Source organism: Colossoma macropomum, unplaced genomic scaffold, assembly GCF_904425465.1.
Source record: "Colossoma macropomum unplaced genomic scaffold, Colossoma_macropomum, whole genome shotgun sequence".
NCBI classification, from domain to species: Eukaryota; Metazoa; Chordata; class Actinopteri; order Characiformes; family Serrasalmidae; genus Colossoma; species Colossoma macropomum.
The window spans coordinates 23,962,595-23,977,709 of NW_023494801.1; the positions used below are offsets into that span (position 1 = coordinate 23,962,595).

The window sequence follows — 15,115 nt, forward strand, 5'->3', positions numbered from 1 at the left end:
AGGTTCCAAAACAGTCTGTATGTACACTGTCAACATTTCCCTGTCTTTATTTCTTTCACTAGGAAATGAAATAGCAAGGGACCTGAATTAATAGTTTGTGAATAGGTTTTCAGTGAGGCTGCAGCTCTCTGTGGGAATACCAATGAGGACTCATTGACTGTTTCCATAACACTGAACACACGCTGATTGGTTCTGGACCTTTCTGTTTAACTTTGAGGCGTCCCTATTAGACTTGATTTAACTCATGAGTGTGTGTTTAATCACACCCTCATAACTAGGACTCCAACCACCGTAGAACACTCAGTTCTGGAAGGACTCTGGATAAGGATATTGAGCAGTTTAGGTTCTGCTAAGGTAGAATTGACCTATACATGGTCCTCCTACTGACGCATCTTTTGTAGATAACATTAGTTTTTGTCAAAGTATATACATTTAGAGTGTTAACTGTCCTGACCTTTTCAAATGCAAGCAAATACAAAACAAAACTCAATGTAGCTTATCGAATTTCACTTGACTGTATAATCATACAACATAATAAACAGCAAAAATATTGGCCATTTACCCATGATGCATGAATTCGAATCAGGGGTACCTTTTTAAATACGATCAAAAAGAGAAATATTTTACACTGGCTAGCCCTGAAAATGTAAACATTTGTAGTGATCTATGTTGTATACATCGGTCATGCATTTTGCCAGACAAAACGCTGAGCCTGACCTAAATTTTAAGGTCTTTTTATGTTTTCTTTTTGCAAATAATAAAAAGTTATTAAAACTTAATTAAAAGTTACTGGTTATAATGTATAGTATAAATGTCTATATATTGCAATGAAGTTTTGCAGTTAAAAAAAAAAAAATTAATGCCAACAGACCCTTAGCAGTACCACCATAGCCCCCAGGCACATCTCAGAGCTGCACTAAACCAGCTGTGTTTTAGTAGCTTGTAGTGTAGGCTATGTTAATTCAGCTAGCGGGCAACCTTAAAGCAGCTGAAGTTAATAAACAATTAGATGGCTACCCCTTCTGAGATGTGCCCTACAGTCTATCATGAGGGTTCGATTGACTTCCTGCCAATGTCCTGCAAAGCTTGTCCAACACAGCAACTGTAAACTGTGAAAAATTAATAACGTTACTATTTTTTAAAATGTCGTTAACACATTTGTTTGACGTTTCAAACTACCATAGTAGTGCATGCTGAAGCCCAGCTGCCCACATGCTGTATGTTGTTATAGTATCCTCCACTGTAGTCCTTGTGTAGCTTTTAAATGACTTTAAAAGTGATACCTTCAGCACTCTTGGCAGACTATACTGGACAGTGCTCTCAGGAGACCTATGGATAATTTAACAAGCAGCAAATTACCAAAAGCAAGAGCAAAGTGGAAAGCTCCAGTTCCTTTTGGGAGCCTATGGGAGGTATAACAAGAATCCACAAGCTGTATGAACAAGAATGAGAACAAGAGGTTAAGTGTCGGAGGAGTTTGAGCCACTGACTATATGAGGCAGTCATATGCAAAAGTTTTAACAACCCCAGGCAAATTACGTGTTCTTGTAACAAAATGCACTGCCTTTCAAACACTACACAAAATTATGTGATTAATTAATTGAAATGATGAGTCAACTTAGTTCACTCACTGGCATCTTGCAGCAAGCCAGTTCCTTGACCATGACGTGTAAATGTAAACACAGTATCTCAGTTTCTTTACCACACCTAGACTCCCTCTCTGAGGTATTGAGAGTTTGGACGGCACCTTTGTTTGGTTTCCAAGGCGCTGGTTTGGAGTAGCTCTTCAGTCTGCAACTCTCTTGCTTTTGAAGAGGCTCTGAAGTGTGCACACCCCTGCACTCCGCGTACAGCCTGTGTGTATGCATGTGTATGGGAAGGAGATTTACATACGCTCACAGATCTTGATTGCGATCGTTTCTGCATGACATGCAGCTTTTCAGCTATATATCAGATAGCAAACCCTGCAGTGAAAGAGATTACTAAGACATCAGACACTCCACTGTGCTGCACTGTGATAGCGATGGATAGTAAGGCTGTGAGGTTCCATCTCAATAGTTTCTTCCTCCTGTTTTTGGTCTTTACTAGTGTTCTGCTGGCTCTGCGAGTGAGGGCTGGCATACCACATGACTAGCATATAGTCAAGGTATTATTGGTATTGAAAAAGTGGTATAGTGTCATCTCTGGTTGGAACAGACGTTGTGCCATATTTGTAAAAAACGTTTGTCAAAATAATGTATTTAAGAAGGACAGGAGGTAGAAATCTGGTAAAAAAAAAAACAAATACATTGAAAAAATGTGATAACTGCATAGCAGACTGACATCCAAACAGCTACATTACTGCACAGTTTATGCACTTGTTAGCAAGTAAAGTATGTGATGATTTTAGTTATTGTGATCAGTTATGTCATATTGCCTAGGGTTAACTATTCAGATGACAATAGATGATAGAATGACATTTGTCTCTACAGGACTCTTCTGTACTCTAGGCATGGCCCTGATACTTAGACCTTTGATCCTCCATGATCCATGAGCATGTCTACTGTGCTGACTGTAGAAATGCTGATTTGTTAATTATCGGACCCAGAATTATTTGTGTTAAAGCCAGGAAAACAAAAAAGAGTAAGATTATAAGGTGGATCTCAGAGAGGGCAGTTACTGGAGGCTCCATGGAGATGACCTTTGCTTTAATTATGAATGAAGCATATATCTGTGGTATGAGATGGAGAAGGTGCTCATTCACTGCAATCTGAGTCACCGAAGCTGTTCTCTTAATCAGTTGGTTTAGTGGTGCATGTTGTGCGGAAACACTACTGAGGTGTTCCTCCCTGGTTCCAGTAGAGAAAGCTGTCTGTGGATGTGATGGAGATCCTGGTGTGAGACAGTGTTGGTCTGGAACTGCTGATTAAGTGATGCTTGTTCTCTCTGCCTGCAGGACCCCTGCCTGAACCAGTTTTCAATGGCGACATGGAGGAGAAGGTAAGCTTGTTAAATTTGATTGGGAAAAGTGACAGTTTTGCTGAAAGCCAGTGTGTTGGTCAGGCTTAACAGTTGCTTAAGCTTAAGACCATGTATCTGTCTTTTAGATTGAAGGATAGATAAAGCAGTGACCAACAGAGACATTTTGTTGGGATAGTATTGCATGGTGATCCCTCAAGCTGATCTCAAGCTGAGATTTAACTCAATCAAGAATTAAAATATGTAAGAATTGATTATAATTGATTACAATTAACCATCATTGTTTGGCCAACATTCTCAAAGGTTAAAAAAAAGTATTGTTACCTAAAGAATTCTGATCAAACTGTTGTGCAGCCTGAAGCTTACAGTTTTTTGCATTGGAGCACTATACACTACAAGTCTATTAAAGGGTCTATATTCTACATTGTTTTTACATTCCTGTATCTGTATTACTCCACTGTAAGATTTAAGCATCATTACTTGTTGAAGATATTTTAGGGACACGAGTCATAGCAGAATTTTATAAAAGGCTGTACTGTGAAAGCTTTAGAGTTGCTCATGTCTGTCCGGGCTCTTAATCCGTCTGAGATATTTGAGCATAACCTCAAAACACGCATGAAGGGCCACACACGCACACGCTGTACAGTACCTGTAAGACACCAGCAGTGCTCCAGCAGTACCAGCCAGTACCAGTCCTGTCCTTCACTAAAGCCGAACTGATATGTATTTTGGCTGAATAAACCAGCTAATATTTATTGGTATCAGTGAAAATCCCACCTTTAAGGCACAGATACTTACATAAGTGGCTTTGTAATGAACAGTGAGCTCTGATATAAAAAAAATGCTAATTTCTCAGTTTTAATTAGTTACTTTCAAAACCAGTCTTTACAAAGACTGCTAGACTGGCAGTGATCTGTTGCGCAGATTTGTTACAGCACTACTGTAACAAAGCTACTATCACAACAGAGGCTAAACTGCTCTATTTGGAACACAAAATAGTATCACAAAAAACATGTATAATAAACCTAATCTATAGCATAAGGATAACATGTCACAACACACAAAAACATTTATGTTTTATAGGAAAAGAAATAACTCAAAAACACTCAGATATCTGCACCAGGCAGTGCAATATTTCTATTATTTAACACAGAGTTTCTGCTGTTTGAGTTTAAAGGCCATGTAAATCAGAAATCATTTTCCTTCCACAACGTGACCTGTTTCTGAGTGAATTAGGGAGAGTCTCTAAGCTAGCAGACCATTTATTCCAATGATGGGTGGGACAGTGTCTTTTAAATGGTATGGTCTGATAAATAGTAATTAATTTGATGCTTTCTACAACTAGAGGCATCAGTTAAAAGCTTCCTTCAAAATTCATTGTCAATCGTCCATCTTTTTCTTGGTTTTTAGAAAGCCAGTCTTTACCTACTATAGAAAAGAGTGTTAACAACTAAGTAGGGGGAATTATAAACAGGACTGACAAATGGTTCGGGGGTGGAGGTGGGTGGTGGGCAGATCTGATTTTTATTTAGAAAATAAAAGTTATTAAAATATAAAATATTTATAATTGAAAAGTGAACTTCTTTAAATCAGAACTAGAACAGCTGCTTGTCTGTTGAAAAAACTTCAGAATTTTACCAAATCCAGTTGCTAATATTACTAGTCCAAACTCTGAGCTTCGATTTCTTATCAAATGGGAAACTTTTTTTTAAGCATTTGAATGTGCCAGCTGCCTTTTACATAGTTTTAAAATTTTATTGGAAATCAACCAGTAATAACTGCTTTGTTTTGTTAACAACAGCAAAAATATTTTGGTGTAGAATCACAACCTGAGCCTGCATTCTGCTGTTAACACCTATAAACATGAAGCTACTATGTAATTGCATAAGTGAGTCCTGCCCCCAAGTGGACAGACTGTAGGAACATACTTAATAGGGTATCACATCACAGGAAAAGGTAGAGTACATTTAGAATGTACTTCTATATGAAGTACAAACATATCCCTCTTATATAATTATTTATCTTGAGTTGCAGAACATGATGCACTTCAGTGCACTGTGTAAAACTTTCGATTTCTGCCTTATCAGGTTAATGGAAAAGAAGACAAAGAGGTTGAGCTGAAGGAGTCCAAGGTGTCAGTCAGCCCATCACCATCAAATGCCTCTTCTAACACGTCACTCACAATTCCACCTGCTGGCACTCCGCCATCTGAGGTAGGTCTGATTAGAGCAGCTTATTTTTATATCAAAATCACAATCAGAATAGGTTTTATTCACTAGTGTGTGGAGTTTGTCTTGGTTTGACATTTGACTCTTTACAATGGGGGTCACCAACCCTCTTCCTGGAGAGCTACCTTCCCGCAGGTTTCACCTGCAACCCAAACCTAACACCTCATTCAGCTGAGCAACGACGTCTGAAGGAAATAACTAGACAGATCAGGTGTGGTTGATTAGGGTTGGTGCTGAAGTGTGCAGAAATCTTGATCTTTAGGTGTCGGATCGTGGTTTTGTCACGTTTTTGGTGGGTTGTTCCAGGCATCGCTGACCTCACTAATTAAACTCAAACTGATGCCCAATTAAACCAATCTATTCTAGACGTAGAGATCAGTTAAGGTTTATTTTTATTGCGCTAATTGTGATATATATGCAGAAGTTAAGCGTCTCTATTTCCATACAATTTAGATATGATTCCATACAATAGATATGATTATCATGATCATATTTGAGGGACAGATCTGGATCTATGATAGTGAAAGTTAAAATAAAAATAGGCTTGTATTAGTGTCAAATTCCTAACCAGTTAATAAACACGCACATGTGTAATTGGGTGCACTTTAGCCTTTGCAATGTGAAACCATGAATGAACTAAGTGTGAAAACCCAGCTGTTTGTCTGTTGCAATTTGGGGTAAGTTGTAACATTTTGCACTTGCTCTGCTTTTGGCTGAATAGTGCACAAACTGTAGGCAAAGTTTAATGTAGAATGCTTTAATCTCATTTTTAGGCAATGGAGCCGTCCATCATGGATGCCATCCCTGCCCTGAACCTTTCCCTGCAGCAAGTGAAAGAGCGGGCCCACCAGAAACGCTCCAGTAAGAGGGCCCCCCCAATGGACTGGAACAAGAAACATGAACTGTTCAGTAAAATGTAATCTTCCCACATGTTTACTTGTGTAATTTAGATACCACTTAAAGCATGAGAAAGGAGTTCTGTCCTGCTGTTTTTATATGACACGTTTTAAACCAGATTTGAACTAGAGAATACTGAATATTTTAAATGGTTATTAAATAAATATTATATATACATTGTATATGTCAAGCTCATGTAATTGAAGTACTAACACAAATTAGATGCTGAGTAATTAGATAGTTGTAACATTAGAAATTTAGAACTCATCAAACCTAATCTGTTATACACTGAGTCCTGTATAAATGCTGACTTTTTTTTTTTTCCTTTGGTCCAGTTTGATAATCTGAAAAGGCCTGATCATTTCAGCCCATCTGTGCCTGTGTGTGTTTGTGTGTGTATGTGAGTGTGTGGCGTCAAGAACATCCACACTGGCCCTGCTGGTCAGAGAGCTTGATACCTGTTCTCCATTTTATTTAAGCAGAAGTGCAAATTCTGTAACCACTGTTAAGCTTTATCCATATCTGTGGCTGAGAAACTCAAAGTCTTTCCAACAATATTCTTTACAGTTGATATGCATAAGGGAACCATATTGATTATTGATTGTCAACCACTCTGACTTCCACAGCAGGCCACTGAGGTGTTGCGTAGTATCATTGTTGTAAATCTAAAGAACATTTCACCAACAAAACCTGTTTTCTGTGTCTTTCCATGATGTTTTGAATTTTTCTTTTTACTGAATACAGAGATATTCTGATTACTTAATGTTTATTTACATGACCTGTGTTCTAATTATCATTAAGTCTTAAACCTGTTATATTATGTAGTTCAGTATTGATTAATTGCAATGTTTAATACTTGCTTAGGGGCACTACATTTGCAGCATATTTGGTGTAATTTCTGTTTAAATGCACATATGTGGAAAGTTATTTCTTACTACAATAAAATTATGGATCATAAATACTGACTCCGAGCTTTATATTTTCGACCACAATTAAAATTAGAAGCCAAAAATTCATTTCACCATATATTGCCTTTTTACCCTAGATCAGCATGACCTGTTAAGATATGATTGTGTCCCAAGTTTTGACAGAAACGTCTTGGCTGAACAGAACGATTCAGGGATGGCCAGCCATCAATTTAAACATTAAAAAATACACCGATCAGGCATAACATTATGGCCATCTCCTTGTTTCTACGCTCACTGCCCATTTTAGCAGCTCCACTTACTATATAGGTGCACTTTGTAGTTCTATTTTTACGGACTGTAGTCCATCTGTTTCTCTGCATACTTTGTTAGCCCCCTTTTACCCTGTTCTTCAGTGGTCAGGACCCTATGGACCCTCACAGAGCAGGTACTATTTGGGTGGTGGATCATTCTCAGCACTGCAGTAACACTGACGTGGTGGTGGTGTGTTAGTGTGTGTTGTGCTGACAAGTGGATCAGACACAGCAGTGCTGTTGGAGTTTTTAAACACTGTGTCCACTCACTGTCCACTCTATTAGACACTCCTACCTTGTGAGTCCACCTTGTAGATGTAAAGTCAGAGACGATAGCTCATCTGCTGCACAGTTTGTGTTGGTCATCCTCTAGTCCTTCATCAGTGGTCACAGGATGCTGTCGGCTAGATATATTTGGTTTGTGGACTATTCTCAGTCCAGCAGTGACACTGAGGTGTTTAAAAACCCCAGCAGCACTGCTGTCTGATCCACTCAGACCAGCACAACACACAATAACACACCACCACCACATCAGTGTTACTGCAGTGCTGAGAATGATCCACCACCCAAATAGTACCACCCAAATAATACACACAGAGCTGTGAGGGTCCATGGGGGTCCTGACCACTGAAAAACAGTTAACAGTTATCAGTTAAGAACAGTTATCAGTTAACAAAAACATATAAGCACAACCGAAGACATTTACAACAATGACATCAAAATTAACCTCCAGTAATCATACTACTGTTTTAATAGCAGGAAGTTCAGAAATGCAAGTAACAAAGTAACGAACAATAATAAATGTAATAGTGTTAACAATATACCCTCATTAGTTTAGCTGCATGAAATACAATTTGTATTGAAACATTTCAAGAAAAATATACATATACTTTGGTAGAAGTCAAATATAGGTCAAATATACCTTTAGTGTACAAAATACATATTTTGACATTTTTAAATACTATTTTTCACTAATATGCAGTTGAAATAATTCCAAAAATATTGAATATCAGTATTTTTTCCATCATCCTCTGTACATCCACACTGGCAGTACTTTTTGAGCGGTGCCAAAAGTTCATTAGTTGATGTGTTCCCTTTAAAACATTAACTACTGAAGACTAACGTCTTTTTTTACACAGAATGCAATTCATGTTAAAACATTTTACTGGCACCAAGGCAGTTATATCTTAAAATGAAAATCAATCATCTGCATTTGATATAAAACTTGTTAGAACTGATATTAAAACTGAAATGGTCAGGAACATACAGGTATGTTAAAAGCTTAGAAAACACATCTTGGTTATTGCTTGAGGAATGATTCTCCAAAGTGCACCTCTTCATCTGGGTCCACCTGCCATATTAATAGTTGCAGTCATTTATGAAAATTTTTTGTTGTCGATAAGTTATGTTTACATTTAAAAATCTAGAGAAAGGTAAGCAGACAAAACACAAAACATTAAAATAGGTGAATGTAAATGCTGTTAGGTCATAAATTGGAATAACTAGAATAGCAACAGTTCAAGCAGGAGATGAGTCCGAAAGACAGAGGAGGAAGAACACTCCGGTTTTAACAGCAGCAGGCTATACTTAACAGACTGGACAGCTGGGTTAAGTGCTTGTGTTTAGAGCATGAATGGTCCTTCTAAATGTGAAAGAAATGTTGATGGCCTGACATGAGTTCAGAGGACTGCCAGAAAATTAAAATATCTCCATTAACTTTCACCTCAACAATCCCACTAAGCAGCAGATTTCTGTACTTTAGTAATGTAAGACAGCAGAGAAGCAATCGGCCAATGTTTGTTTGAGGCAGTCCACCCTGCCTTGTGTCATGTCTGAGTGACAGCCCGGTCTGCAGCATCACCTGAGAGAGTAGAGTCCAGTTCAGTCCAGCATAGCATCTAGCTGGTCTGCTAGATCATCAAACATGTTCCCAATGTCATCCAGAATGTTCCCTGCAGTCTTCACCGTGTGCCCCCTCCTGCAAGCAAGAGATACAAAAGCCATGCTCAGTAAACTACTTTATTCAAGTATTTGGGGAAATAATAATTAACAATATACTGCAATTGTCTAATGACAAGTACATAAGTATATGAGCATCACTCTGAAATACAAATCAATGTGGATTAAGGCTGGGACCACTTAGCGATTTATCACTATCAATTAAGTCATAAAATCGATAAATAGAATATATTTATTTTCCACATCATATATATCACTGCTTCAGCTTAAACTGCCAAACATTAAATTGAGCAAAGAAAGTACAAGAGCAACCATCAGCTCTGATGTTAAAGATAGCATTAGTGCCATTGTTTGTTTTAAAAACATGGCTTTTTTGGTCTGTAAAGACTCTGTGTGAAAAGGCCTTACGGCATTGATGTCCTGCCTGGCACAAATAGAAACTCTTCCAGATACTGTGAATATGTAACTGTATAATAGCTGTGGTTTTAAAAAAACGATAAAAACTGAATCAGAATCACTTTATTTCACAAAGTATGTTAAACATATAAGGAACTTGTCTGGGTGAGTGCACACATGTATGACATGTAACAGAACAGACCAGACAAGCACACACACTATGAACAAATATTTCTCTAAATGACAAACAAAATTAAAATGCAATAATAAGAGAATAAAGCACTAATGTAAAATGAGCTAGAGACGTGTGAATATCTGTACATATGCAAATACGAACATCTATACATATGCAGGTCTGAGTAGACATATAATGACTATTAGGCACAGAATATTACAGAATGATATGAACTTGTGTAAAAAAAAGGAACATTTGTACAGTTGTCAGATGCTACAGAAGGAGTTATACTGTAATACAACAAGGGAGGTTGGTTAGGTTCAGTGTAAGTGTAAAGTGTAAGGTGTCCACTGTGGTTAATGAGTGCTACAGCTCTGGAGAAAAAGCTGTTAGCATGTATGGCTGTTATGGGTTTGATGGCCCCAAATCTTCTACCAGACTGAGTTGGCAGGAATATTGTCTAGGTTGAAAGTGGACAACTGTAGTTTTGCCAGTACACTTCAATACCCTGCTGTTGTAGATGTTCTGAAGTGCTGGTAGACTACATCCAATGACCCTCTCCACTGTCCTTATTATTCGCTGGAGTTTGGCTTGTTCTTCCGGGGTGGAGCAACCAAACCAGATGGTTATGGATGACATCAGGAAGGATTCAATGATCACTGTGTAGAACTGGTTCATTAGGATCTGTGGCAGTCTGAATTTCTTCAGCTGTCTCAGGAAGAATGTTTTCTGCTGTACACTCTTGGCTATGGAGGCCGTATTCTTCTCCTACTTCTGGTTCCTGGATATGGTGGTGCCCAGTAGCTTGAGTGACTCCACAGTGGAAACCACAGTACCACTGATGTTGAGACGGTGAAGGAAGGGAGAGTCCGCCTAAAGTCCACCACCATCTCCACCGTTTTTTTGTGTGGTGAGCTGCTTGACTACCTTTTTGTAGGCAGACTCATTACCATTGGCTATGAGGCCCACCATGATGGTGTCGTCTTCAAACCTCAAGATCTTTACAGCTGATTCCTTAGAGGCACAGTCATTTATACAGAAGTGGTGAGAGCACACAACCTTGGGGTACTCCAGTACTGAGGGCTGGGGGGTCTGACGTGTTTTCCTAGCCTGCTGTCTCCTGTTTGTCAGGAAATTCATAATCCACTGACAGATGGAATCTGGCACAGACAGCTGGGACAGTTTGACCTGCACCAGCTCTGCCACTATGGTGCTGAATGCTGAGTCCACAAACAGAACTCTAGTTTAAGTCCCAGGACTGTCGAGATGCTGTAACATGAAGTGAAGAGCCAAGTTGACCTGTTAGAGTAGACCTGTTAGTTCTATATGCAAACTGCACGGGATCCAGCAGCAGGTTTGTAATGGCCTTCAGGTGGGCTAATACTAGGTGTTCAAGGACCTAATGACTACAGAAGTCAGGGCTACTGTCCTGTAATCATTTATTCCAGTAATTTTTTTGATGGTGGGGGTACTGGGAGAGTAAGATTGCGCATTCAAATCTGCAGCAGAACTCATTTAGGTCGCTGTAGTTGGTGTTCTCTTGGAGGCCTTTCCAAACTGAAGTTGAGTTGTTAGCAGCAATGTAGCTTTTCAGCTTTTCTAAATATTTCCTCTTTGCTGCTTTAATCCCTTTCTCCAGCTTGAGCAGAGCCAGTGCACTCGTTGTGAGGATTCCCAAAAACTCCGTAATTGTATCATGTGAAATGTCAGTAACTTGCTTGTTTAACACACAACAGATGACAATAACAAACAAACACAAAACGTACAAGGCTCTCACCGAGGCTGCCATCTGTGGCACCATCTTGAATACTTCCCAGTCAAGTATGTTTATTTTGTCCTGATTTATCAGTTTTTTATGACAAAAAAATATATATATCACCCCAGCCTTCCTCTGATATTAATTTTATTATTATTCTAAAATGACTGGAAAATCTGTATAACATCATAAATCATCTAAAGCTCTGTTCATCATTCTGGACACATCTAAAATTTAATTTTTATTACAGCTTTCTAGCTGGCTACAAATGACATGAAACTTGAAAACTACCAAATCAAAATACATTTTATACATTCATCTGCAACCAAATTGTTTTTTAAGCACTGATTAAGCAATACCATGTACTACTTTTGAACTGTAGTACATGTAAAGTCATGTTGTATGTAAAGATGTGTTTAACGGTAGAACTATGCTGTTGTAGACATTGTGGTGAAAGTGGACTCACGATGCAGATTCTACATGTACTAAACAAGTAAGCTCTATTTACAACCTGACTACATTTGTATTTCTGCAGCTCTTTTTCATTTGTGCGTGCATGTGTCTGCTGTGTTGCTTCTGTCTTACCCATCAGTCATGTCATCTAAGGTGAGTTTTCTCTCCACAGCCTTTAACGCCTCCTCCAGAGAGGAGCTGGTCTGATCCAGTCTCTGCTGCACCAGCACGGCACCTGGGCCCACCTCCACACACGCCTGAGGGTTTCCTGACGATACTGGCTGAACTTGAGGTCGAGGAACAGGAGAACAGGGCACTGGAGATGTGGGCGCAGCAAATGCCACGCTCTGCACCACATTCACTGTCACACCAGATCCTCCCACTTAAATATCAATGACAAAAACAAGAGTTAGAACAACTACAACTTAAAAATTACCTAAACTATCACAGAGGGATTTATAATTTAAGTTATTCTTCACTTGAACAGATCTGAGTTTAATTTGTCAAATATGCATATTATCATATTTCATTGGTATTTTAAAAACTTTGTTATGATTTGTATGATTTTTACTATGCCAGTAAATTGGAATAGGTGCACAGGTGTGCAAGCCATCTCACCACTTTACACTGAAATACGAAAACATCTAGTTAAGTAATCCCAGAGTTTGGAGATAACAGCATGTCCGTAACAGAAACCATATAATTAAGTATATCTGTCATTACATAAAGGGGAAATTCCACAAATTTTTCAAAATTACTGCAAAATTAAATGGTTAAAATGTAAAAAAGTCACTCAAAGCAGTATGATATAAAACGGTGCATTGTAGGGAAACATGCTATTTAAAATTACCACTACATGATTTTTGTTTTTTATTTGTAACATTGATGACAGTAAAATATTGGTAAAAATCTGAAAAACTTTTCTTTGGGTACTATTTTACTTTGGAACACCCTCTGCTATGACTGTATATCAAGTTGTAGGCCAAAATGTTCTCTATTGTAAAATAATGTCTCAACCATGAGGCAACATATTTGTAACCATATTACATAATAACTTTGTGATAAAGCTTTTAGAGCGAATAAACACTTCAGATATCTGGTTCCTACTACCACCACTGTAAAAAGTTCTGATAAGGTTCTCAAGAACGGTGCATTTCGCACCAAAACATTCTGAATAACTGTTTAACACCTTACCGATTTAATTATGCAGAAATTTTGAAAAAAAAAATGGTGAAACTCCTCTTTAACAAGTCAACAATATTTAAAGCAAGTGAGTGTTGATTTAGGCATACAGGGCAAAAAAGTTTCATACATAGCAAACTTCAGGCACCAAGCATGTCTGGGCTGATCAAGTGCTTTTGGGCTAAGGGGAAATTGCTAAGGGGAAATTGCTAAGGGGAAATCTGACTTTTGACCAAACCACCTGTTTAAACTTTGTACCTGGGGCTGCAGGAGCAGTCTGTCTGAGATTAACAGCGTGGTGTGGAGGTTTTGGAGGACTAGCCGGTTTTGGAGCAAGAGGTGGTGGTGCCTTCACAGGCTGGGCTGCTAGAGGCTCCGGACAAGGTGCAGCAATATCAGTCTCGCTGATGCGCAACTTGACCGCGCCCTGTTGCTGGTGCTCATTATCTAACCCGGATGGTGGCTGGTCTTTCTCCTTTGGTTTGTGTCGCCTTTTCACGGTGTCTGACTCTTTCAGGTTGAACTCTGGAAGCTCGGGTGCCTTGACTGCCTTCAGCCTCTCTGGATGCTCCACGACACTGTCAGCCCTGGGTGGACCACCTGTTTTGGGCCGCTGCTTGATAGTGAGATTGCCTTCCTCAGCGAAGGGGATGCACTCGCTGGAGCTGTTCTGAGGGGAGGATGAGCTGTCGAGGCCAGCATCCTTAGTGCCCTCATCCTCCTCGGAGTCAGACTTCACCGCTCTGTCACTTTCGGCCTGCGGGGATGCACTGGGCTCACTCTGGCTCAGGGCCCTCTTTCTTTCAGTGAAGGTGGAAATGAAAGAAGTGGCCTCCTGGCAGAGCTCTGCCCTGGGGCCCACTATAGCTGTTTCTAAAGTGGCCGCGATAGTTTTTACTATGCCAGGACTATTGGTCTCCACGCTGGCTGCAGGCTTCACTTGAGGGTCTGGTGCTGCCTCAGTGTTGGTGCTGCTGCTAACTGAGCTGAGACGCTTGGGTGGGGGTGGAGGAGGACCTTTGCGCCGGGCCCTTACAGCAAACGAATGACTCCGGCCCACCGGCTGCTCAGGGGCAGACTGGAGGCGGGCCGGCTGACTGCGGCCAGGCCTGCGACTCAGAGTGGCATAAGAGGGGAGGGCAGCAGCCAGAGGCTGGGCCAACTCCTCATCGTCCTCTTCATCAGGCTCACCATCAGACAGGGCGTAACGAGTCAGGCTCTGGGTGCGCTTCTTAGGCGCTCCGGGTGAGCGTCGGTCCAGAGTGGCACTGCCACTGTTGGCATGCAGGTAGCTGAACGCCTTCTTGGCTGGAGAGCTGGCCAGTTTGGGCTTGGTTTGCACTGCAGGGTGTTTAAAGCCTGAAGAGCTAATAACAGGCCGCTGCTGCTGGTCCCGGCCTTCTGGAATGTTCCGTTCTTTCACAGGGCTGCTGTTTGCACTGTCCAGACTCTCCTCTGAATGATTGTGAGGGGTTGTGGCAGAGGAGAAGGAGGATGGTGTGACAGGAGGCTCCTGAGATCGCCCTGAACCTCTGGAACGAGTATCAATGCTCTCCTGGCTGACTGACATAGCCACAGCATTCTTGATGGCCAGGCCCTCCTGGGGGCCCCCATAGTGTGTGGCCATGGCACTTTGTAGCTCGGCACTCAGCTCACTGTCCTGGAAGGTGAGCATCATGGGGGTGTGAGGCGAGGGGAGGTCACCACCATCAGCGGGTGGCTCGATTGGGAGAAGGTCCAGGGCTGCAGGGGTTTTGCGGCGCAGGGTTCCCTGGTCTGACTCAGTCTGGAGGAGAGCTTTATGCAGGTCACAAAGCTTCTTCACTGCCAGCATGATCTTTTTCTGATGGCCTGAAGGCAGGTCAGAGGCAAACACAACCATCACAATGGGC

General features: G+C 40.5%; 2 protein-coding genes across 6 annotated transcripts in view; one reads left to right on the forward strand and one right to left on the reverse strand.

Annotated features, from left to right (window-relative positions):
• slc9a3r1b (SLC9A3 regulator 1b) overlaps positions 1 to 7,044 on the forward strand; it is a 31,099-nt gene extending 24,055 nt beyond the window's left edge. Inside the window, exons 4-6 of the mRNA XM_036590146.1 lie at positions 2,936 to 2,979; positions 5,046 to 5,171; positions 5,960 to 7,044. Of these exons, the coding sequence (XP_036446039.1) occupies positions 2,936 to 2,979; positions 5,046 to 5,171; positions 5,960 to 6,106 (317 nt within the window). The 3' untranslated portion in view covers positions 6,107 to 7,044. The remainder of the gene's footprint in view (positions 1 to 2,935; positions 2,980 to 5,045; positions 5,172 to 5,959) is intronic.
• A 980-nt stretch (positions 7,045 to 8,024) lies between these two features.
• LOC118821466 (caskin-2) overlaps positions 8,025 to 15,115 on the reverse strand; it is a 68,693-nt gene continuing 61,602 nt past the window's right edge. For all 5 annotated transcript variants that reach the window (XM_036590088.1, XM_036590087.1, XM_036590086.1 and 2 more), the window contains 3 exons: positions 13,482 to 15,074; positions 12,174 to 12,423; positions 8,025 to 9,280 (listed from right to left, as the gene is read on the reverse strand). In XM_036590088.1, coding sequence (XP_036445981.1) covers positions 9,184 to 9,280; positions 12,174 to 12,423; positions 13,482 to 15,074 — 1,940 coding nt within the window. In that variant the 3' untranslated portion in view covers positions 8,025 to 9,183. The remainder of the gene's footprint in view (positions 9,281 to 12,173; positions 12,424 to 13,481; positions 15,075 to 15,115) is intronic.